Here is a 25,818-nt window from a genome sequence, read left to right as displayed (position 1 = left end):
TTTATAATTGTATTATTGTATTTAGGATGCTTTGGGTTACAGGTAACACAACTTTGAGTTGACTTTCTTAGTAACAAAATTCATGACCTCATGTAATGGGAGGAGGGCTGCTGAGGAGATATAGTCAGCAGATTAAAAGTGTTTTCAAAGCATCTGCACGCCTCAGATATTTCCTCCCTATTACTTTTAATGTTGGCTTCATCATTAGACCGCTTTTTCTAATAGTAGCAAAAGAGTTGTCAATGGCAAGTAGAGTTATCTATCTTTAAAACAGGAGAGAAACCTATCTCTGAATCACAGAATGTATAAATCTGTCTCTTTAGTCTGGTGGGGAACAAATAGGCCTAACTGTGGATCCATAATAATTGCCAATGAGTACTATGCACTGACTTAGACTATTATTTCTTAATTTCATGTCAAAGAGATAAATACCTAATGAAGTAGGTAGGGTAGGGAGCAAATAGCATTTACTACAGTGCTTTTTGTGGGAAGTGGTGAGTTACAATACCAAGGGAGTTTAAAGATACTGATATTCTAATGAAATTTTGATCAATTCAATTTTTTGAGATAGTCTTGAATCTTACTTAGATCAGACACATGAAATTTATTATGGAATAATTCCACCATATAATTAAATGACAAAAATTCCAGGTCATTTAATAATTTGATTTTTGTTAGATTGATCACATTTATCCAAATGATTTTAAAATGTTAATTATGATTAAGAGTAAGAATTTAACTTCAGAGATGATGAAATATCAAAAGTTTACTATTTTTGATAAGTATAATATAAAATCCAAATAGGCTCAAATAATTATTTGTCCATATTAGTAGACTATTTTTTAAGCATAGCTGATAATTTATCTTACAATTTTATCAAGTTCAATATGTTTAAATTCTTAAATAACTTCATTAGTGAAGACCACTATACCTCATAAACTTTTTTGAACAAAGTGACCAAAAAGTCTTATTATAACTAATATTTTTGTATTAAAATGTTTCTTATATAAAATATAGTATTCCATTATTATTTTAAAATATTCCAGGGGCTGGGGATATAGCTTTGTTGGTAGAGTGCTTGCCTCCCAAGCATAAGGCCCTGGGTTCAATCCCCAGCACCACACACACAAAAAAAATTCCAATCTGATTCAGCTAATAAAAGCATGTCAATTTCTAAATTCACCCTGGTATCTTAAACCTAGCAGATTCTTTTCTTGGTAATAGTTATTGGTTTCTATGGTGCTAATTTAATGGTAACATATAAATTATTTTTTAAATAATAAATGAACAATGATAGAAGAGAAAGTAGTCCCTAAAGTGCAAGAAATAAACAGAAAGTAACAATAATTTATATTAAAACATTAAGTTTATTTTATGGAATACTTTTATGATTTTTTTGTTATTTATCAGTTCAGTTTGTTTTCAAGGCAGTATAACATGCATTGCACTAAAATATACAGATGTTATGCTAAATAAATTCATCTTTCTATATCTCACACAGAATAACCTTATAATCCAGATCACTGAGGTACAGCATGCAATTGACCAACTTAAGAGAAAACTGGATACTGATAAAATGAAACTCATTATAGAAGTTAAGGTAATTTATATCTTAATCAGATTATAACATTCATCTTGAAATAAAATTAAAATATTTTGGTGTTTTAACTTTCTTCTCAATAGTAAAAGGATAGTCAGGATTGACTTTCTTAAAATTGTTACTTTAACAATAAACAGCATGAATGAAAAAGTATATTCTGTGAAAAGATGCAGGTTATAGCGAGGCCAAAGGAAAATTTAGTAGAACTTCACTCTAGTCAGTATATTCTCAAAAATATATATTAAGGTAGTTTTCCTATATTAGAGTCATTCATAAATGTCTGACAAACCTCTGACTTCTCTGAAATCCCATTTAATTTCTTCCCCTCTACTTGGGGAATTATCTCATTCTCTCTGGTTATTTGCATATATATTTTTTGTTTTTGTTTTTACTATGAATCTTAGTAAAACTAAGTTATTTCAGGGCAGAGACTGCCAATTAGTAAACTTTGTTTCCTCCATAGGACATTGTGTATAGTAGATGCTTAATAGAGGGTTCTGGGCATATTTTACTTACTTGATAAAACCTGTGTAATTATCACATGATAGATAGGAATAATCTCAGAATATAGATGTCTTTAAAAGTTTTTTAGTTGAACATAAAACAGAAGATAATTTTACATCTTCACACAAGTTATAATACACAGAACAGGAAAATAAGAATGATAATTAGAGGAATGTCCTCCATTCACCCTTTTAGCTTTATGAAACAGAATAATGATCCCCTTCTAGATTTAGCTGTGGTGATAAAGATGTTCCATATCTCACCATCCCACTAGCTACCTATGGATATTGAGCCTTTAAATGTAGCTTGTATGAGGAACTGAATTTTAAACTTCATTAAACTTTAGTTGATTTGTATAGCTACATATGGCACCTATCTACTATATTGGACAGTGTAGTTCTAGGTTCTTTTCACTTAGCAACATTCTCGAGGGTAAACCCTGGTTCAGCACTAAGAAGTTTAAAAGTTAAGAAGAAAAGAGCAAAGGATAATTTTTAACAAACTATGAGGTAAACATTCATATGCAACATAGACTCAAAAACAGTTAGTTCAGTGATGGAAAACTGTGTGTACTCAACATGTAATAAAGAAAGCCAAGATGGAAACTTGTACACTGAAGGCTAGTTGGGTGAGTAGAAAGGAGTAATTAAAATGCCCCCAGAGCCTTCAGTTGTGACTCCCCAATGCTCTTTTCTTTTGGAAAGCATGCTTAGTAGATCCTACCTTCTTTGTACATTTTAACCTTATAAATATCACTTATGGTTTGAACCTAAATAGAATAAAATTAATAAAGATGATCAAGAAGAAAAAAGAGAACAAAGTTTCCAGCTTACAGACTAGGAAAACATTTCCTGTATTTAACCATAGTGCCAGATTGGCACATAACAAATAACTGCAGTATGTAGTTAAATTGATTTCTGAATGAACTACCCAAAGCACTCCTACCTATAACATTCAGAACTGAGGGAGAGAAATCTAGCCTAAGTCTGTTGCAGCCATATTTTTCAAGATAGTACAGCATAAGTAGTGTTTCTTGAAGTTTAATGTGCTATCACCTGGAAAGCTTGTTTTAAATGCAGCTTCTGTAGGACTGGGGGAATCCTGAGATTCTTCATCCCTAATAAGCTTGTAAGTGATGCTAATGCTGTTTGTCCACAGACAGTACCTGGAATAGCAAGGGCTCTGGTTCCAGGTGGCTGTGACACTTCTTAGTTTTACACTTTGAGCAAGGTACTTAGCCTCTTGGGGTCTCAGGTTTCTTTTGTTATAAAATGGGATAAATAATAGAGTCTGCCTCAAGAAAAGTTTGAAAAAAATCAAAGGGTTAATACACTTAGAAGAGTGCTTAGTACAGAGTAAAAACTGTTATATTTCTTCAACATCTATTTAGTTCCTAAGGACTAGGTATTAAGGGTTTTTTTTTTTTTTTGCATTTCAGAGTTGTTTGTTTTTCTACTATTTTCTTTACCCATTGATAGCAACAGATTTTTAAGGCTTAAGAAAAAATAAAATTCCTTCTCACCTTATTTAGGACAATTCAGTTGTATCATCTCTACATACTAAGAAAGGAAATTATCTCATAGCAGATCTAGTTATATAAGCATAGTTATTAAACAGGATTTATGACCTATGAATTTACTGTAGTAATCCAGAGGGAATGAAGGCATGGAAGGCAAATGAGAGAAGGCAGTTAAAACAGTTACAAAAATGACAATTCTGACCTATTCCTAGAAGAGTACAATGAAGTTCATTTTGAAAGGTAATTATTTTTATAGATGAGAAAACAAGCAGTTTCAGACTTACGCACACTGAAAGCTGAAATGGCACAGAAGAAAACCAATACATCTTTTCAATCTCAATTAGGTATGTAAATTTAACTTATTTGTGAAAACTTTCAATATTTATTTGAACAGATTAAGCCTTGTTCTCCTAGCAGTGCATTATATAAATCATAAGATCCATGTAGCAGTTTAAAAATAAATTTTTAAAAAATCATAAGCTTTATCTCTCTTTACTTTTCATGTGGATATTACAAAGTGTTTCAGGAAATACTTGATGTAGCATAAAACTAAATAGTTGATGTTTACTTTTGAAGATTTCCAGTCTAATACCTATTATTTTACAGTGCTATATTTTATAAATTTAAAATGACTTTTTGTTGTTAGTGATAAAATTTAAAAGCTAATATAACTAAAATCTAATATCAAAGAAAAATATATTTTAATAAATATTGTGTTTGCATGAAAAGATTAAATTTGCTTATTAAATTTTGATTAATAGCAAGTATATCAAAGCTGTGATAGAAATTAATATCTAAGAATTTTTATTAACTTATTTTAAATATAAATTAAAAATAATTTTGAAATGTAGAGATTCTTTTAGAAACATGAAGTAATTCAGTAAAATAGGGAAATGGTTAGTTTTATTCTGTCAAACAACTGTGTAGATAAGAAATGTATTATTGTAACAGATGGTTGAATCATCATTTATTCTACTTTGGAGGGGATGAGGTGCAGGAAAGACAGGATTAATATAAAGCTAGAGTTCAAGGATACAAAATTTTAATCTCTCTATTTACAGGAACAAATGCAGCACAATGTTCTTAATTACCTTATGAAAGAGAACAAACTTTATATTTGGAAAAGTCCTCTGCATAAAATTAATCTTCTAGAAAAAGGAACTAGTTGAGAAAATACTCAACATCATTAGTTAATTAAAAGTAAAATAAGATGCAGAAAAAGAAAATTTTAACCATGAATAATTGGAAGTATAAGTGACAGTAAACAGAATCAAATTTAACACCATTATTCTTATTGTAAAAACATTCCACACATAAGTCTTATAAAAATAATTGGATTGGAAAATATTATGTAGCTCTAATTTACTAATTCTTCTATTCTTGTTATCTTCTATTCTTGTATTTTGTGAGTACATTTAATTCTTTGTATTCCTTTTTTCCCCTTACTATCAGGAAGTTTAAGTGACATTATTTCAAATACCTCAGAGAACATGAGTATGTACTATATCAAGTCAGGAAGCAGAAAATTTATTTTCATCATTTTGATAAAACTAAAGAGAAGACACTAAATTCCAGATTTAAAATTTATTGGAAAAAAGTATAAAACAAACTGCTTCTCAAAGACTATGTTTTAAAAACTCTATTCTAAGCAAACAATTTCCACTTCAAGTTATACATATTTTTAAACTAGCAATTATTTGTGTTTTTTAATATTGGGGTAAAATTAGGCATAATAAAATTTTGAAAGCAATTTTTCCTAATTATAGTGCTGAAACATACTAAAGAGGAAGATTTAACATGTAAGTTGACTTCTTTCATGCCTTTAGTTCCTGAATATTTAAGATTTTTATCTTTTTTTTCAAATTCCATCAAACCATTTATCTGCTTTTTCAGTATTCTAGTGTCTAAATATATAGCAACATGACAAAAATGTATGTATTTTTTATCTCTTCAGGAAACTAGATCTATTTATACTGATAATTTTTCTAAGTCTTCAGAGTTTAACAAGATGTTCACCTCTGTTATGTCTTTGGCTTTAAGACTTTCCACATTTCTTCAGTTTGCTGTTTGGCTACAGCATCTTTTGAGTAGTCAAGACAGTTTGCATTCCACATGCCAATGCCCAGTAAGCCATAGTTTTGTACATATGCCGCCTTGAGAGAAATGCTCTGAGGGTTATCATACCACACTTGATGAAAATAGCCAGCAGGATCCTACACAAATAAATTAAAGTGGAAATTTAAGGTATTCAATGCAGTAAAAGGGAAAGAGTTTTCTTAAGTAAAATTATTCAAAAAGCAAACAATGAAAACTTCACAGCACAATACTTTCCTGCTCTATTATTCCATGGTTCTATATGTGATACTTCCTAGAGATCAGTGCTTATGGCATTTTTAACAACAACAAAGATTATAAAAATGAGCCTCCTCATGTAAACTATTTAAGGTCCTTCTCATATTCTAAGATTCTTTCCTTGATCTGATTAAATGATTATCAACCATGATATATATCTGAATCATTGTAGGGGTTTTAAAAAGAGACCCTGGGCTGTGGGTATGGGCCAGTGGTGAAGCACTTGCCTAGCATGTGCAAGGCCCTGGGTTCAATCCCCAGCAGGCCAAAAACCAACAACCACCCCCCAACATATTCCTGGGCCCCATACCACATGAAATCTATTGAATCAAAATCCTCCAGCAATGGTGCTAGGATGTATATTTGTTTGTTTTGTGTTTTAATGTTCCATTAGGTAATTATGATATGCAGCTGAAGTTAGAACTTCTACTTTGGTCCTTTAAAATCAGCTTACATACTTTTTTGTGTTTCCCACAGTTTCTGGAAGTGTGCCTGGCTAGGAGTTCACCATATGGTTTTGTTTATGATGAATCAGCCAAATCAAAAGGTAATGGCAATGGAGGAGGAAAGTACCTCCTTTTCCTGGTCTTACAGAATGAATTCTAAGAGGCTATTAGGGGTGACTTGGCTGACTTAACACAGGCCCAATTAAGAATCATCAATTAGGTTCCAATCTTACACTTTCTCTCTCTCTCTTTTTTTTTTTTTTTTTTTTTTTTTTTTTTACTGGGGATTGAACCCAGGGGCACTTGACCATTGAGCCCTTTTTATATTTTATTTAGAGACAGGGTCTCGCTAAGTTGTTGAGGCTGGCTCTGTGATCCTCCTGCTGCAGCCTCCCAAGCCACTGGGATTACAGGCATGAGCCACCAGACCCAGCCTGATTTTACACTCTCACTTTCTGCTCTGTACTGTTCTTTCAGGAAGTACTTGAGCTACTAGGTAAGAGATAGAGGAAAAAGGAAAGGAGCATATCTAGGCAAAAGAGTAAAGGAAGGAGAAAAAAGATACAAGGTAAAAATAAACATGTGACTAAAAGTAACTTACTAATTTTTATATACCTCTGGGAAACTGCAATTGTGAATAAATGCCAGCCAATTTTTATTTATGGTAGTACTTCTGGAGTTAGAATATTCTCCTTAGATGATTAATTTGAAGGTCACTAGTAACTTGGTAAATTAATAAGTATAGTAGATTCATTACATACAAGTATATTGCATCCTATATCTTGTATCCCATCCTTTAACAATTTTAAGTTCTAAACAAAGCCATGCATGGGGTAGTAACAGTTGTGATTCACCATCAAAGGGCAGCTTGCAGAACCTGCATCTAAATATGAAAAATCTTTGAAGATTCAGGGGTAAACCCAAACACATGTACTTTTAAATTTGCCTCCATCCTACTTAGTACGTTGAGTTTTGATATTGCTGAGAAATTTCAAATGTCTCACAATAGTGAAGGACTGAAGGGTGAATCAATTGATTTAGGACTGATTAAAGCATATAGATCTTCCTGTATGCTTTAGGAATATAGCATATTGAGTCCAAAATGAAGCTGCTAGGGATGAAACAGCAGAAGAAAGCAGAATGAATTCTTTTCAAACAACAGAAACTTGACTTTGCTTACTACAGAATTCTATAATAAAAAAAGAACAAAACAATTATAACTATATTGTTTTCTTAAATACCATTAAATGACCTTCGAGGGTCATCAAAAAGTTTTCTGAATTCTATAACATCAAAAATATGTTCTGGTTGGATACTGGATACCAAAACACAGAGAAAAGGAATAAATTATGGTGTTCTGCAGCACAAAGAGATGACTATAGATCACAGTAACCTATTATATAATGTGTGGAGATCTAAAAGGGAAGAGTTCAAAGGATCCAAACATAAAGAAATAATAAGGAAAGGGGAAATTCAGTGCATGCAGTATGCAAGTGTTAAAATATCACCCTGAATCCCATTAATATGTACAATTAATACATAAATAAAAATACTTAAAAATGAACTGATTTGTAGACAGTTAAGTAAAATACACATAGTAAGCTATAAACAAAAATATGTTCCTTCATATAAACTAAAATGGTAGTTACTAGAGGCAGTGGGTGGGGAGAATGTGAGATATTGGTCAAAGGAGGAGTAAATTTAAGAGATCTACTATACGCTATTGTGACAAGTTAATAGCAATGTATTGTGTACCTAAAAATTGTGAGAGTTTACATGATCTCACCATAAATAAAGGTAAGTATGTTAAGTAATGCCTATGTTAAGTAACTTGATTTAGCTGTTCTGTAGTATATGTATATAACAAAACATGTACAGCAAATATATGTATTTATGAAATTTTTCTTGCTAATTAAAAATTTAATTTTTTAAAAAAATAATTTGTTCCTGATCTTTTCATTAAGGAAAAATTAAGGATTATTAAAACAGTACATCATAGTGTACACTATCATTTCATATTATATAATATTAAATTATATGTAATTTTTACCATAGCCTTAAAAAAACTATCCATGAAACACTTTTCTAGAATGTTTCTAAGAGTGCCATCAGTTTAACTAATAATCTACATTCTTGATTATAAAGTTTAGAAAGCTTTTTTTTGTAATTGGTATTACAGGCATATGCATGTATATTTATTATATATAGTAGTGTGTTTGTATATGAGCATCAGATAATTAAGAATATAAAGCTTCCTAGAATTAACTTGTATTATTTCAGGATTCCTTTTAAAGCAATACAATCCAAATAAAATTCAAAGATTATTTGTACTTAGGTTTTCAAGGTGTGGAAAGTTTTGCTAAAGGTAAATTATGAAAATTACAACTTTGCTTCTTTAGTATATCAATTCCTGCTTATTAAATACTACCTAATAATCAATTACAATATTTCTTCAGGTTTTCTTTTGTGATATTTTCTAATTTTTACTTACAATTTGTTTTAGTTATGAAATAAATTTGAAATGATACATTTTTTTCCATTGTCAAGTAGCTGATGATGCAGCTCCTTTTCTCAGCCTCATTTTCCCCTAAGATTCTCATCAGAATCTTTAGGTTACTTTGAAATGTAGGCTTTCAGAGTTAGTAACCTACTTTGGCCCAAAGCCCTTTTTGAAAGCAAATTTTGTAACATAATTGTCAACTGTTAAGGAAGTCCTATTTATGATATGCATGTTTTTATAGCATCATCTAAATTGAAGTGGCCAGAGTACTGCTTTGCCAGAAAACTAAAGTTTCTAATTACAGAACAAGTTTACTCTTATAAACAGAAGTCTGTATGTTGTACCCTAAAACTGATGGAAATTCTTATACCAAATATCTAATTATAAAAATGTATAGTTATGAAAATTAAAAGAATAAATGTTTATAACTTGTGAAAAGTCTTACTTTGTAGTTATAATATGGAGCCAGCTGATCTTTATTCCACTGGCTTCCAGAAATAGAACTATTTATTTGCTTCATGATTGTTCTGTAGGGCACCTGATGTCCTGCAGCATCACTACAAGGAGCACCCCGGAAAGGGACTTTTGCAATTGTACAAACATGATCCTAGAAATGAAAAAATATTAATGTTATAGATTATCAAACAAAGCTATTAGAAATAAAATATATGCAACAAATAGGTAACCTGACTATACAGAATAAAATTTAAATTTCATTATGAGATGGAAATGTATGACATTCAGAAGCTTCCATGAGATTAAATAATTTAAAATAAATTTTTAGTTTTAATATATGTAAGAAATCTAAATAAAGTTTATAAATTCTTAATGAAACAAAAGAGGCTTTAAATATATAATTGGAAAAAACTACATAACAAATGACCTGTTCTTACCTCAGAAAGATTCAGGCAGGTATAATCATAACCATACCAAGGAATACCCATCACAAGTTTCTTAGGGTTAATGCCCATCTCGATATAGTCTCTATACCCTTGTCAAGTAGGGAGAGAAAAAACATTTTTTTTCTCATATATCTGTTAATATGTTCATAGAAACTATGTAACCACCCAGAATCTAACTTCAAAAAAACATTTAGGCAAAATACTAAGTGTTTCCCTAATATTACAAAGGTAATCCCTTAAGAATTATAAATCCATATTTTGCTATAAACCCACTTCTTTTTGAATCAAAGAAAGCATCCAAAACAATTAAGATTGTTTTGAAACAAACAATCTTACTGAAACAAACTTCACAAAATCTAATTGCAGAAAGAATGATAACTACAGGAAAGTATGCTAATTTTATCTGTTCACTGCAAAGATATGATAAATTTGATATTCTAGATTCCAAAGTTTCTTAGAAGTTCTATAAATCATAAGCTTTCTGGCAGTGATGCACTCAGAATTTCTTATAAAAAGCACAAGCATTCCATGTTTTACAAATATCCTGTAAGTATCCTAGTGATAGCTGGGGTAAAAAAATATCTTTTCTCTTATTCTACAGTAGATAATCTGTACTTTTAAGAATCAAAAAGAAAAATGAACAAATTCTAGTACTGTCAATCATTTTCTTGCCAAGTGCTACAAAAAGATACTTCCAGACTCCCTAGAATGTTGAGTTACATAAATTTGTTGCTTTTCAGAGTCTTTAATATTTATTCTGCCCTATTAATATCCCAAAGAAGGGTGGGATATGCTTCATTTCCCAAACTTTTGAAAAAAAAAGCATTATAGTAATATAAAGTAATATCTCTTCCATGAAACAGTTTGAGAATCCTAAATTAATTACTTTGTAATTTTATTAGAAAGAAATGGTTATTTTTCAAATTTAAATAGTATATGCTATGATCAGACTATTCTAGTCAATTAGGATATGTTAAAACCAGGCTAGGTTCTAAGACTTTGACCTCTGTATGAAAAGAAAAAAAATTGTTTATAAATTAGCAACTAAATCTCAATACCAACTATCCCAGAAATTTCAATTGAGTACAAAAAATAGCAAGCTATCTTTTATTCTACTGATTGATGGAATATAAACCAAACTTTGTAGAGGATAATGCAAAGACAATATCATGTGAACAATAGGTCAGAAGTACTCTTAATTCTTATAGGAATTTTTTTTATATATTATGAGTACTAATTTTAAATAAGACAAATCTATCCTATTAATTATGATTGGTAGGTACCATATTATAACTATCTCTGATATTAAATTACTTAACATTAATTATTCTAACAAAAATATCCTGTCAGATTCTAGATAATTTACTTCATGTGATTTCATGATAAGCATGTTGGACTTCTGAATCACAACTGTAGAATTCTTAATAGTTGTGAGACCATGAGAACTTAAATCCGTTCATCTCATCTAAAATGGAGGGTTAATGATAATATATCTATCCCACAATGTTAGGAAAATTCTTAGAAGACTTAAGTGAAAACTCCAAAACTTTGAAACTTTTTGTAAACACTAAATCTCTGAATTAAGTGATCTTTATATGTTTCAAGCAAGCTTTAAAGATGGGAAAGGGTACATAAATAACTTGGAAATTCTAAAAGATACCTTAATGCTCAAGGTTCTGGAATTAATGTTACTAATAAATGATCATCTTGTAGATTCTTACCGGTTACTGTCTGATTATAGGGAGCATTGGCTGCTGCAATACATTCTGACCAGATTTGACTTTGTTCATCATAAGACATCACGAACAGAAAGTCACAAGCATCTGCAATTCCAGTATAATTATAGCACCTTCTGTCTATGTTTTTTGGAGACCAAGCTACATCAAAGGTTACCTGTGGAAAAACACATGTCATTTTATGTAACATGATCAAACATTCATATTACATCAGATGGTTTTTTAAAATTATTTTCCTGTCTCATGCTAACCAAGAAAAAATAACTGCTTTTATCATATATGAATATAGGATTCAACACTCATAAAAGAAGAGTTCTACAAAATATATTCTTTTTAACTACATTGGATTGGTCTAGACATGTATTTGGACATACAATCACCAGAACTGGGCACTATATAGATGAAGGGATTTAAATCCAAATATCTTCAGAAGCAGGTTTAATGGCAGTACGGTATGGGGGGACTACTGAACAACTAGAGAGTAAAGTAACACTAAAAATAATTTTTATACGAGAGTTTTTAAAGTACTGTTAAAGTTGTTAGCACAGCCTAACTGGGTTGTGAGTTTGAGCCCGTAAGTCAATTACCTTATATGGCAGATCTGACCCATTTTTACATTTAGAGCTTAGTGGATGATTTGTCACACAGGTATAGATTAATAAACTCAAAATGTTGAACAAATAATTTAAATGGTCTTATTGTATGGAAATATTCAGATAAAACCAATGATATCTTTCATTTTGAATGGTAAGCCAGCATTCAACAGGATGTCTCTTTAAAATATGTTTATTACCTTAATCAAATATTAGTTAGTCTTATGTTAATGTTTACAGATGTTCAAAATTATCATTAAAAATTATTTTTTTTCCTAATTGGACATTTAGTAAACACTTACTGATTAACTTCAAAAAATTGAAATACTTTAGGTAAATTTTTAATATTTTGGCCAATTTATCTAAGTAACTCATTTCAGGACTTTCTCAAAGCTCTCTCTATAAGTCTTCAACTATTCACATTAAAGGAGGCAGACCAATCATATATGCAAAGACCAAAATACTTTTTAAATTACATACTGAACACATACATGTACAGATTTTCTTGTCTTCATTCCCTAAACAATATGGTATAAAAACTATGTATGAAAGGTGGTGGAATAAGACAGACATCATTACCCTATGTACATGTATGATTACACAAATGGTGTGAATCTATATCGTGTACAACCATAGAAACAAAAAGTTGTACCCCATTTGTGTACAATGAATCAAAATGCAGTCTGTAAAAATAAAAATGAAACTATTTAGCATTTACATTGTATTAGGTATTATAAATAATGTAGAGATGATTTAAAGTACACAGAAGTTTGTGCATAAGTTATATGCAAATACTATATCATTTTATGTATGGGACTTGAACATCTGCAGATTTTGGTATCAATAGGGTGTCCTAGAAACAATCTTCCATGGATACCAAGGAAAAACTCATTGTCTAACCTAATAGTTCTTAATTATAATCACATATGAAACTTATTTAAAATTTGGATTCTGGGCTCACCCAAATCTTCTGAATAATAAGTTCTGGGAGTGAGCCTCCAGTATATATGTGTATGCACATCCAAGTGTTTATTCTTTTTTAAGACCCCTGGTTATGTTGATATGTGACCAGGATTAAGAAGCGGTGATCTGGAGCCACATTATCTTTTGTTACCTACACACTGCCTGGCAAGATGCTTATGCTTTCGCTCTAATCATGCTCATTATGGCAATGGGGGAGTATACTGCCTATTGTCACAGCTCTGATGGAGGAATTCCTTTGAGCCTTTTTGTGCCTTGACTACTTTGCAAATAATTCAGACTATGGAACAAAGGAGACATTTTCCCAGGACTAAGCACCACCTGTTTCTATTCTGCACTGGTTAAAGCCAGGTAGACCTTCCCTGATTCTTGCTGCCCCCATTGCCTATCCAATATCCATAACCCCAATGCAAGCCAAGCAGGTGAAGTAATCCCAGTGTTTGGTTTGAAGAGATCACTTAGTACTGTAAAATTACTTAAATAATAACATGAAAACTTCCAGAATTTTTTTTAGGAAATAGGTGCCAAAATTCTTCCCCATTCCATTACTATAAATAGTACATTAGTCATACTTTCATTTTGATAAGGAAGATATGGAGCGTCCAAAAAATAAATGAATGTTTACCTGTGATCCCTCAATCTCACGATGGAAAGAGTCTGTGGTTTCTTTGACTAATGCTGTTAATGCATCATATTCAGGTGAGAAACAAGTAACTTCTTGCTCTATATCTATATTAATTCCATCCATATATTGTGATTTGGCCAAATCCAGTTTTTGAGCTATCCAGGATGTTCTGAAAGTAGGATCAATGATATCCTTTAGGGATACATCTCCTATGGAAGAAATAGACATCTTTTGTACATATATAAGCTTTCTCAGTTAAGTGCTATTTATTTCACAAACCCATTTCCAAAGAGATCAAAATTTCTTTAAAACATCTCATTATTTTGGAATACTAAGGCCCAAATCTAAGTTTTCTAAATGGAGAAATCATATACCAAAATAACATAAAGCTATTGTTTTATTGCTAATCTCCAAAATAACTATTATGAATAAAATGAGTAAAATCATTCCCAAATTAGAAGCAGAAATCGTGGACTATGACTAACTTAAAGTCAACACACTAATTTGGCAGTCACACTTTGCTCAAAATCATAAAGTGGTATATTTAATTCTTTAAAAACATCTGTATTTGTAAAATGGATTTAGTAGTATATAAGATTAATTTTAAGGTTTGAATAAATAGATGAACAGAAAAAAGGAATTTTTTTAAATACTAGGGATTAAACCCAGGGATACTTTATCATGGAGCTACATGCCTACCCCTTTTTAATTTTTACGGTAGGGTCTTACTAAATTGCTGAAGCTGGCCTTGAACTTGTGAGCCTCCTGTTTCACCCTCCCAAGCAGCTGGGATTACAGGTATGTACCAGACTGAAAAAAGGATTTTTTTTTTTTTTTTGCTAGGACTATAGCAAATGATAGATAATTTACCAACTGGCTAAACATAGATATCTGGTAAAAACATACCTTTTAGAACTACTCTTGCTCCTTTTGAATGAGCATAGCACATAAGTTCTGAGTCATATTTTCCAAAAACTGCCACAGTTGTAATCTGTGACCAATCATAAGATTTCCAAGTTTTCTTTCCAACATCAAATACAAATACCTGCCAGAAAAACAGGGATGAGTACCATCATTTAAATCAAGAATATCATGATGACCACCCCAAATAATATTAAATACCACAATATATCAAGCACTGTGATGGGCACTGAGAGTCCAAGAGTGAATGAGATATAAGGGTCCTGATGTAACTGGTGGCAGAGTAATTAGCCAGGTCTGGAAAGTGGAGAAGGACAGGCCAGGAAGAAACAGTGCATGTGACAAGGTCTGGAGGTAGAAAGAGCACAATGGTTGGGTAAGTATTTAGTATGAGTGGTGGTGCCTAGATTTTAGAAAGAGAGCACAGAAAAGAACCAGAGTGTGGTAGGTAGGGGTTCAGTCACAAAGAGCCTTGTAAGCCGTGTGGAAAAGTTACTACTTTATCCTGAGTGAAAGGAAAAGAATAAAAGTCTTTAAAATGAGGAATTATTCACTTTAGAAAAATCTCTTGAGCTAAAGTGGGAAATGGATTAAAGAGAGGCCAAAACCAGAGGTATAATAGAAAAGCTCTCGCATGAATCTATGCAAGAGATGATGTGGAGCACTGGAGATAAATGAGGTAATTCTGGGAGATTTAAAGGAGGCAAATTAACAGGACTTCGCAACTAAGGGAATGAGCAAGGCAAGGGAAAGGAGTTTGATAATACTCAGGTTTCTGGCTGCTGCTGCTGAAGCCATAGTTACTGCATTAGTTACTATATTTTTTGATGAGGCTGACTTCTTAGAATACTATTATAGTTCAATTCTAAGACAGCTGATGCTGTGTTTCTCCAGTATTTTCCCCTCAGGTAATTCTAGAAACTCTGAAGTCTCACTGATCATGTTTCTTTTATCCCAAGGTACTAATTGATTCAGCAAGTATTTATTGAATTCCAATACAATGAGAGGGTGGTATTTTGCTAGGCACTAGGGGCATAGTGGTTAACAAGACAGATCAGGTCCGTTGAGATTTAACTACAATAGTATTGCACGCTGTAAAGAAATGCAAGTGGTCATAAGACCTTATAAAGGGGTTCCACTAGCCTGGGTAAGGCAGGAAAATTCCCAGATGGGGAGAACTGAAATCTGTGGAATGACAAAGGAGGAGGTTTTCAATGGACAAAAAAAGCATTCTCAGATGAGGAACAAAAACATCAGGAGGATTTGAGATTCTGGAATGAGATAATCATCTAGAACACAGAAATCTTCAATTTATGTGGAATCACATAAAATTGCGGTATAGGTCTTGGCAAGATCATGTTTTTAGACCACAAGATTTTGAATTGTAACCTGGAATAAATGGGATCCATTAGTTTTAAGTGGGCATGGGGCATAAGATTTGCTTTAAAGAGAGAAAAATGGAAGCTACTGTGAGAATGGATGTGGGAGAGGCCCAGGGGAGCATCAACTATAAGGTTAGACATTTCTTAATTTTCTCAATCCCCACCTCTTCTTTTTTAACTGAATTATCTTTGTACATCTCATTTTTCTGCTAAGCAACCACAGAATGAAATAATAAAAATTACAGAATGTGAAACTGAATGGCCCATTATCTTTGGACTCATAATTCTATCAAACCTTATCCCAATTTTAATTCTGATAATTAAGGCTGAATTTGTTTTTTAAAAAAAAACTATTGAGAACCTGTGATATGATAGAAATCCTTGAAAAAATAATAACTGAATTAACCAATTGACTGATTTAGGCTAAGAGTGAACACTTAGCATGCACAGGCCTTAGATTCAATTCCCAGCACATAACACCCCCCAATTATACATAATTGTATATCTGGGCATGTGGGGGGAAGACATATAATCTAGACTTCCCATCTGAGGAATACAAAAAAAGTCCAATAACAGATCCATTTACTATGAACAAATAATGCATAATTTTGCTTCTTTATAAAATTAATTTTTATAAAGTATTGTGAGCTACAATAAGCCAGACTTAAACAAAAACCACTTAATTGGTTAGTCATTCAGCGGAAACAGTTCCAGTGCCTCGGATTCCTACTTAAGTAAAGTGCAACCCAAATGTAAACAGTAAAAGGAAAACTTAAACAGTAACCAACTAACCTCTCAGCAGGGACTTTCTACCTGGATCATACCCACACAGGGCAAATACCTACCCAAAGCCAATCAAGTAATTACTTTGCTTCCATGTTCTGCTACAATAGCCAGCCTTTTTTGGACCTCTTTGAGCTTCTTATGGTTTGAGTGCTGCCAAGAATCATGAATTGTTTTTGCTATTTAATTCGTCTAAATTTATTTATTTCAGAAAGATGTTAAGTTTCCACACTAGGCAGATTCTCCAAAACATTTTTACCAATTCTGTTTCTTCTCCTAAAATATGTATATGTACTTTTTAAAATTGGCATTTAAATGCCCCTGCCTCAAAATTAATCAACTAAATTAAGAACTAGGATTTGTTCCTATTTCTACAAAAGAAAGATTATTTGGACTAAACCTTCTGACCTCCTAGATTGTCCAATACTTGTCAGTCATGAAACTCCGGATGATTTTCATATTGCTTCCCCAAAGAGTGTTTGCCAGAAGCCTTATAAACTTAGGTTGAGCGGGGCGCACGCCTGCAATCCTAACAGCTCTGGAGGCTGAGGCAGGAGGATCTCCAGTTCAAAGCCAGCTTCAGCACCTCAGCGAGGCCCTAAACAACTCAGTGAGACTTTGTCTTTAAATAAAATATTAAAAAGGGTTGGGGACGTGACACAGTGGTTAAAGGCCCCTGGGTTCAATCCCCAGCACCAAAAAAATAAACTTAGGTTGGGATGGAGGAGGTATAAAATAAACTCGGAGGTGTGTTATGAGGGTGATATAAAGGGCTAGTAGGTATAAAGAGTAAAAGTAAGCAAAACATTCTGTCTTCTAGTGTACTACTGGAGTGCTAAAATTCTTCATACTAAATCCTCATTCTCTTGGAAACCAAGAAATGGATCACCCTATTACCCTACCCTCCTTGCTTTATACACCCGGGGTGTTCCCGGAGGAAGCAGAGCAGGGTGATGAGAGGCGTCGGCTGGCTATGGGTCTCAACCCTTGTCCATCCAGGCAGCCTCCTAGCCTGTGAGACTTGGAAGCAGTTCCTCAACCTGTCTGCACCCGAGTTTCCTCTTCCATAAATCGAAGGCAATCCGTAAACAGGACAGCCTTAGGCGAGTGGTCAAAGGAGGTGTCAGCACCACCACCACCGCTCGGTAGGGCTCGGTTCTACCCTAACTTCCCTCGCGGCCTGGAGGGCCAGACCCGGAAGCGCAGCGGAGCGACTCTGACCTCGAAGTCCGGGCGGTGTCGGATCGGGCGGCAGAGCGCGGGCTCCTGGCACGGGCAGTGGGCCCCGGCTGCGAGCAGCGGCGCCAGCACCACCAAGAGCACCAGAGCGAGCCCCGGGTCGCCGCGGGGCGCTCCGGCGAGGAGGCGCGGGAGCTGCGGCCGGGACATGCCCGCTGGGGAGCGCGGTCTGCGGGGCGCGGGGCGGGGCCGGAGCTGGGGCGGCGCCCGGCGCAGCACAGTGCGGGGGCGATGGCGCTGCACCCGGGACAGCCCCGCAGTCTGCCCGAGTCCGGGCCCTGCACGCCCAGCGCCAGGGTGACTGACCCGAATAAATACCGGCTGTGCGGCTCATTCCAACACGCCTCACACTCTTCGATCTACGTCGCGGGTGGTTGGTGCTCCTTGTGGATCCTAAGGACAGAGGAAGACCCCAAAATGAAGAAGTAGTGTGTCTTTGAAGGGACGACGGGGCGATATAGATGCAGTGACCATAAAGATTTCCGTCGTTGGGTAACCGTGCTGAGTTAAGGTGGAGGCTGAAATACAAAACTTCCTCTCTTCTTCAAACTCCAGGAAAAACCCAGACCCACCAGGAAGTGGAGACGACAGCGACCAAATGCGGGAAGCTGGAAACCATTAGTATGAGAAAGCAAAGGAATAGATGAGGGCGCTCTCGAAGCAGTTACGTTACTGAACCCAGATTCAGTGGCTACAAATGGAGAAAAGGGACAGTTGCTTACAGATGGGCTTCTCAGCTCCAAGGGCTTGAGGAGTTTATGAATATAGGATGGGAATAATGAGGATAGGCTAATAAAGTACAGGAATATTTTTATCTTTTCTGGGAATAAATGGAGATCTTTCAGGAACTCGGTGCCACCTCTTTTCACTCCTTTCATGGCCTGGTGCTTCTGGTCTTGGTGGCTGGTAGGTGTCTTCAACTTTGGAAACAGGGAGACAAGGCAAGTCTAGGTCAAGTTAACCCTATTTCATGGTTTTGGACAAAACATTTCTCAAATGTTGTACAAATCTATGTGCAGAGCTGAGTAGAATCTGACCTAAAAGTTAAGGCAACAAAGAAGACAGACAGAATATGAAAAGAGAGATGCTGTTTTAGTCAGCTATTTCCCTGCCGGGGACTAAATGACCCAACCAGAACAATTGTAGAGGAGGAAAAGTTTATTTGAGGGCTCACAATTTTAGAGATCTTAGTCCATAGAAGGTCGCCTTCAATCCTCAGGGCTCAAGGTGAGGCAGAACATCATGGCTGAAGAGCATGACTCACATGATGATCAGGAAGCCAAGAGAGACTCCACTCTCCAAATACAAAATAGATGCCCCATAGCCACGCCCCCAGTGAGCCACTTCCTCCAGCCACACCCCACCTGCCTCCCATTACCACTCAGTTAATCCCCTCGGGGATTAATGCACTGATTAGGTTAAGGCTATAACCCATTTTCCCTCCAAACCGTTTTGCATTGTCTCACACATGAGCTTTTGGGGAACACTTCACATCCAAACCCATTCCAGACACCCACATTACATCCATAGACCCAAGCAAGGAGTCATTGTTTTCAGCGAAAGCAGCCTTAAGGTACCTGAAGAGTAACGAAGGCAACTCTTATCATCATAACTCACCAGTCAGAGGTGTTACCTACAGCAAGACTAGCAGGAGACTATTAATGTATTGTCCAGCTATGTGACCTCCAAAACTAGCGATTAATAAGTCAATTGAGAGCAAGTGAAGCTAGAGGGTTTAAGTTGTTCAGTAAGATCATCAGATCCTTTCTCCAGTTTCAGGTCCCAGGGCATTTATCCTGCTCCCACCTGCACCAAAGTTGGGAGGTTTAATTCTCTGGAGAGTGTAACTTCCCTACTGAGTTCTATAACTAAAACATGGGTAATAAGCAACATTGTGCCAACTGAAAAGAGAGACCTCCAACTGTATCTCTCCCTATGCTGACCAAAACCTGACTAACCCAACAGACTGACCAAATAGACCAACATCACCATTGGTATCCTCCACCATATCACCCTCTAGTGAAATTCAAAGTCAAAAGCAAGGGTCAGTCACTCAGAAATTACTCTCTTTTTTACTCATGTTTTACTTTTAATCATAGTCCAAGAAAATCCAATAATATGGAAAGAAAAGTCCTCAGTATCAGAAAAAGGACTATGGAGGAAACAGAAACTACAGAGAGAACACTTTAAAAATTCATAATATCCAAAAAAAGGGGAAGAGAAGATGAAGCCACAACAGGATACAATGAAAAAGAGAGGATGGAAGAAATAAGAGTACTAGGAAATAAGAAAGAAAATAGCAGAAGTGAAAAAAAAAAAATCAACAGATGGTAACGTTAAGAATTATACAGGGGAAAAAAAGAAAATTGGAAAACTAGACCAAACAGGAAGAAATGAGTAATTCTTAAGGATGCTTGAGAAACACAATTGTATAAATGGAAAGAAAAAAGGTAATTCTCAAGACTCCAGAACTGAAGGATATGAGTTTTCAGAATGAAAAAGCATAGAATAGATTCTAAAAGCTGATAGAGGGAAAAGGCATGAAAAATCAAGAATTTGAAATTCCAAAGGAATGCTATTTCTACTTAAAATTCTGCAGTTATCAAGTAGGAAAGTAGAATAAAGATACTTTCAGATATATACAACTTCCAAATATTTACTTATCATACACCTTTTCTTAAGAAGCTACTAGAGATTTTGTTTCACTAAAATAAGAAAATAAACAGTGAAAGGGAATTAGAAGGGATATAGGAAAACAGAATCTAAAATAGGAAAGATGATGCATCCCATGACATTTTCAGCATCACATGGCTCCAGTCCAGAAGGCAAGGTATCAGTTGCCACCTTCTTTTCAAAGAGAACTGTCATGATGAAAATACACAAAATCTTTTTTTTTTCCTTTCTTTTCTGATATCAGGGATTGAACCCAGGGGCACTCTACACCTCAATTATATCCCCATCTCTTTTAAAATTTTTTGTTTTGAGAGGGTCTCTCTAAGTTGCTGAGGCTAGCCTCAAACTTGCTTCTGCCTCAGCCTCCTGAGTAGCTGGGATTAAAGATGTGTGCCACCACACTTGGCACAAAAACATCTTTTTACTGATGAGGTACAGAATAACATTGGTGTAGGGCTAAGACTGAAAGATAAAACCAATAAAGTATGTTCATAATATGAATGATTTCTCTGAATCTGATTGTCTTTTAACCCACAAGGACATTTAACCAACATGCCATCCCCATGGCATTAGATTATAGTCTGTAATACAGAAGACAAAACATGATCTACCTGTGTTGAACATCCCCAAGATCATCCTCAGGTTTAGTGATGCACTAGACAAACTCACAGGACTCAGTCATATTTACAGCTAAGATTTATTACACCAGAAGGATACAAAGAAAAACCACCAAAGGGAAAAGGCACATTTCATCTCACTCCAATCAGAATGGCAATTATCAAGAATACAAGCAGCAATAAATGTTGGGGAGAATGTGGGGGGAAAGGTACACTCATACATGAATGCAAATGGGTGCAACCATGATGGAAAGCATTATGGAGATTCCTCAGAAACCTGGAATGAAACCACCATTTGATCCAGTTAATCCACTCCTCGGTTTATACCCAAAGGATTTAAAATCAACATATTAAAGTGACACAGTCACATCAATGTTTTCAGCAGTTCAATTCACAATAGCTAAACTATGGAACCAACCTAGATGCCCTTCAATAGATGAATGGATAAAGAAAATGTGGGATATATATATATATATATATATATATATATATATATATATGATGAAATATTACTCAGCTTTAAAGAATGATATTTTGGCATTTGCTGGTAAATGGATTGAGTTAGAGAATATCATGCCAAGTGAAATAAGCCAAACCCTAAAAACCAAAGGCTGAATGTTTTCCCTGATATGCGGATGCTAATTTACAATGGGGGTGATTAGGGGAGAATAAAGTTAGTTTATATTAGGTAGAGGGGAGTGAAGAGAGGGGAAGGGGTATGGGGGAAGGAATGATAGTAGAGTGAAACAGACATTATTACCTCATGTACATATATGACTGCATGACTGATATGATCCTGCAATATGTATAATCAGAAAAATGAGAGATTATACTCCATTTATGTATAATCTATCAAAAATGCAAAAATGCATTCTACTGTCATGTACAACTAATTAGAACAAATAAAATTTTTAAAAATTTTTTAAAAACTGAAGTCTGCAAGAGTCCCCATGGAGTCACACAAACACAAGCTTTGGATAGGTCAGCCCCCATAAAGTCACACAAACACAAGCTTTGGATAAGTCAGCCCCTATGGAGTCACACAAACACTTGTAACTACTCCAGCATCAAATTGACAAAACCTGTGAACTATTATCTAACATGAAGCTCATCAGAGACTTAGAAAATTCTGGGAACCCTCCCAAATCCAAGTTCCCAGATAGCAGCCTTAGAAGCAGGCCTATCTAAGGACGGCAGTCTCGAGCATCTAATAACTCCTCTGCAAGCTACCCAAATGAGGAATTCCTGTAAATCCGTGTATGCATAAATATCTATATATGCTCATATGTGTAGAGATTTTCTAGAAGGATGAATGAGAAAGTTGGAACATTGTTTGCCTCTGGAGAGGGGAAAAAAAATAGGTGCCTGGGGAAAAGTGGGATGAAGGAGACTTTTTATTATTTACCCTTTCGCTCTTTTTGAATCTCATATCATCAGAGCAAGATTTAAACAATGATATGCTAAACGCCTTTACTTAATTTACCTTTTGTTCTTCTTCTCCTCTATACGTGAGTAGAACAAAATATTTTCATTTTCCCTGAGCTTTTTTCCTAGAATGAAAACTCCTCCAAAGTTACAAATAGTATTATCTGGCCAGACCTGGTGGTTCATCCCTAAAATCCCAGCGATTTGGGAGGCTGAGGCAGGAGCATTGCAAGTTTCAGGCCAGCCTCAGCACCTTAGGAAGACCCTCAGCAACTTAGGAAGACCCTGTATCAAATGTAAAACCTTTTTAAAAAGGTCTGGGGATGTGGCTCATGGCTCAGTGGTAAAGTGCCTCTGGGTTCAATCCCCACTACCCCCCACCCCAAAAAGTATTACCTGTAGCTTACAGTTAAAGTCAGACATGGACCCAAATTGTGTTTTCTATAGCATCTTCAATTGTATATATGGGGGGCCAGGGGGGACTTGAATACCTCCAATGAAATAACCTCAATCCTGTAAGTAGCCTAATTATCAATAGTTATATAGAAATCACATTCAGATTATGAGTGTGCAACTAATTTGCTCAGATTATTTCAAATAACCTCTTGTAATCATTTTTTTGTTGTTGTTGTTTTCTAGACTTTAGTCTTTCTGTCCTCTGATCCAACAAAATCTAAGATTTTTAAACTGCAGTTTTGATAAGAAACCCCTGCAAAGTTTCTTAAAACGCAGTGTGGGTCCTATACCTAGAGATTTTCATTCACTAGTTTTTTTTTGGGGGGGTCAGGAATGTGAATTTAAAACAAGAGCCACGGGTGATTGTGATGCAAGTGGGTTGTGGCACATCATTTGAGAGGCACTATCCTAATTAGGTTTCATAATGTTTCTAAAGTACATTTCTGTTGTCATTTCACCACCTTATCAAAAGTATTTCCCCATTTAATATGACAAGTGTTTTGTAACCATTTGGGGAGATTTCTGACCCTTTTGAGGATCTATGAAAATGTATGAGCTCAAGCTCTCTCTCCAAAAGTGCCAATACATGTTTATGCCTATTTCTTGAATAATTCTGAAGTTTATCTACAGACCAGTAGGGCACTTAATCTTAGGAATAAGACCAAGAATTAATTATGCCACCCCACACACTCCTCAAACTAGCATTCATAATATTTCCTTTACTGACAATTTACTCATGCCTTACTTGCCAAACTTACCAGTTGCTGCTTCTTCCCATTCTTCTGATTGACATCTTGTCCCCTCCCATTGCTAACTCTCCATGAAAAAGAATCACATGTTCTGGACCCCAAAACTAGGATTCCAGAAAGTAAAAAGACACTGATACAAATGCAAAAACTCAGACTGATTGGAGCAAAAAACAGGAAATTTGTTTATTTAAGAAACTAAAAGTTCCTGAGTAGCTCTTCAGGACCCAGAGACTCTAATAAATATCACTAGCTCTTGGTCTCATTTTTTCATTTCTTGGCTCTGTTATTCTCTGAATTAGTTTTCATTCTTGGTCAGGCTTCTCTCTTATAGTGACAACATGGTTGTCAACAGCACAGGCTTCCAAGCATCTCCAGAGCGTCCCCTAGCATTTGTAGACCTTAGGCAAGGGCACAAATGGAAGTTCACATATCTAAAGTCTAAATATTTTAAAGTTATAGTCATTCCAATAAATTATCCTCAATCTCAAAAAATGTACTTCATAATGACATATACGTATATATATGTAAAACTACAATTTTTATGACTGAAAAATCAGCAAGTATTAAGATAATTATATTTAATTATTATGTAGGTTTAATGTTTTTTCTTTTGCTTATTACACAAAATATATTTTTCTATATTTCAGCTAAATGGTAAGAAAACCCTGCAAAGCTTCTTAAAACTCAGTGTGGGTCCTATACCTAGAGATTCTCATTCACTAGTTCTGTTTGGGGCCCAGGAATGTGAATTTAAAAACAAGATCCCCAGATATATATTATATATAATATAATAAGATCTTCACATACTTTGTTAAAACAGTTGGCACTATCTTGTAAACTTGAAGATTCACATACTCTAGACCCAGCAATTTCAGCCTCTCGCACAGTTACCTTAGCAGTCCTGTTAAGTATCTTCATAGTCCTGAGAAGACAACTGAATGGGCCCAACAGGCTTTTCCTCTCCTTTTGTTAACTGGGAAGAAAACTGGCTCAGCAGGTCTGAATTAGGTCAGCTGATTCCAGTTGATGAATTCTGGAAGCTTCCTCTTTTTAACAAAGCTCTTTTGGGATGGGATCACAAAGCTTCCATTGTTTCATCGTGGTATAGTTTTCCTGAGCACACATACCATGGAATCACCTTTCTATTTGAACTTTGATCATGGTCAGTACAGATGTCTGTGCTCAATTTAAACTATGGTACAATGAAAGTTTAGAGAAATATGAATGGTCTACTACATCTCTAATTGAAAAAATTTCCCCCTAATGAATTCTAGTTCATACTTGCACTGCTAAACTCCAAGATTGGGGGTCATGGCACTTCTGTTTGTTGTAGCGAAAAATTTGAAAAACACAAATGTCCACCAATAGGGCATAGATAAGCTGTGAGGTAATCATACAATGGAATGCTGTACAGCAATGAAAAGGAATAAACTGAAGCTGTAGGCATCAATATGGATGAATCTTAGAAGTATGATTAGAAAAATCATGGTGTGGAAGAATACAAACAATACAATACCATTTATATAAAATTAAAGTTCCAAAGCAATGCTTACATATGGAGAAAACCATAAAGAAAAGCAAGGGAATGACAGACACAAAATCATGGCAGTGATTTTTTAGTGAGGGTTGGGAGTTAGGGTGATGGGGGTGTATGGAAGGCAGATGCAGTAAAAGCACTTAAAGCTATTGGTACTTCTTTTAATTAAGTCGAGCATTCAGTTTATGGTGATTTCTCTATTGCTATCCTTCATAACTTACATTTATATTGTTTTACATGTATTAAACATTTTATAAGTTTTAAGTGTGAAAAAGAGA

At 34.8% G+C, this 25,818-nt stretch overlaps 2 protein-coding genes across 2 annotated transcripts in view; one reads left to right on the top strand and one right to left on the bottom strand.

The window, feature by feature from the left end:
- The window catches only part of Spata1 (spermatogenesis associated 1), a 43,189-nt gene extending 39,089 nt beyond the window's left edge, over nt 1-4,100 (top strand). The window contains 3 exon segments of the mRNA XM_047542253.1: nt 1,502-1,600; nt 3,880-3,941; nt 3,943-4,100. Coding sequence (XP_047398209.1) covers nt 1,502-1,600; nt 3,880-3,941; nt 3,943-3,967 — 186 coding nt within the window. The 3' untranslated portion in view covers nt 3,968-4,100.
- On the bottom strand, nt 1,354-18,303 carry Ctbs (chitobiase). The gene is made up of 7 exons (XM_047542226.1): nt 18,066-18,303; nt 14,665-14,803; nt 13,759-13,967; nt 11,545-11,716; nt 9,815-9,912; nt 9,367-9,528; nt 1,354-5,836 (listed from the first exon to the last, which is right to left on the bottom strand). Exons 1-7 carry the CDS (start codon nt 18,231-18,233, stop codon nt 5,645-5,647), a joined length of 1,140 nt encoding a protein of 379 aa, XP_047398182.1. The 5' UTR covers nt 18,234-18,303; the 3' UTR covers nt 1,354-5,644.
- Nucleotides 18,304-25,818: the final 7,515 nt, after the last annotated feature.

The sequence above is a fragment of the Sciurus carolinensis genome, chromosome 1 (assembly GCF_902686445.1).
Source record: "Sciurus carolinensis chromosome 1, mSciCar1.2, whole genome shotgun sequence".
Classification (NCBI taxonomy): domain Eukaryota; kingdom Metazoa; phylum Chordata; class Mammalia; order Rodentia; family Sciuridae; genus Sciurus; species Sciurus carolinensis.
The sequence above is the reverse complement of the archived record's forward strand: the minus strand, read 5'-3'. Positions and strand labels throughout refer to the sequence as shown.

What these genes read in the sequence shown, in the direction of transcription:
- Ctbs (XM_047542226.1), bottom strand. Translation starts at nt 18,233, where the DNA reads ATGTCCCGGCCGCAGCTCCCGCGCCTCCTCGCCGGAGCGCCCCGCGGC. An exon ending in AGCAAGAGTAGTTCTAAAAG is followed by an intron (nt 13,968 to 14,664) that starts GTATGTTTTTAC and finishes TTTCTTCCATAG; the next exon opens with GAGATGTATCCCTAAAGGAT. An exon ending in CCTGCCTGAATCTTTCTGAG is followed by an intron (nt 9,529 to 9,814) that starts GTAAGAACAGGT and finishes TTTCATTTCTAG; the next exon opens with GATCATGTTTGTACAATTGC.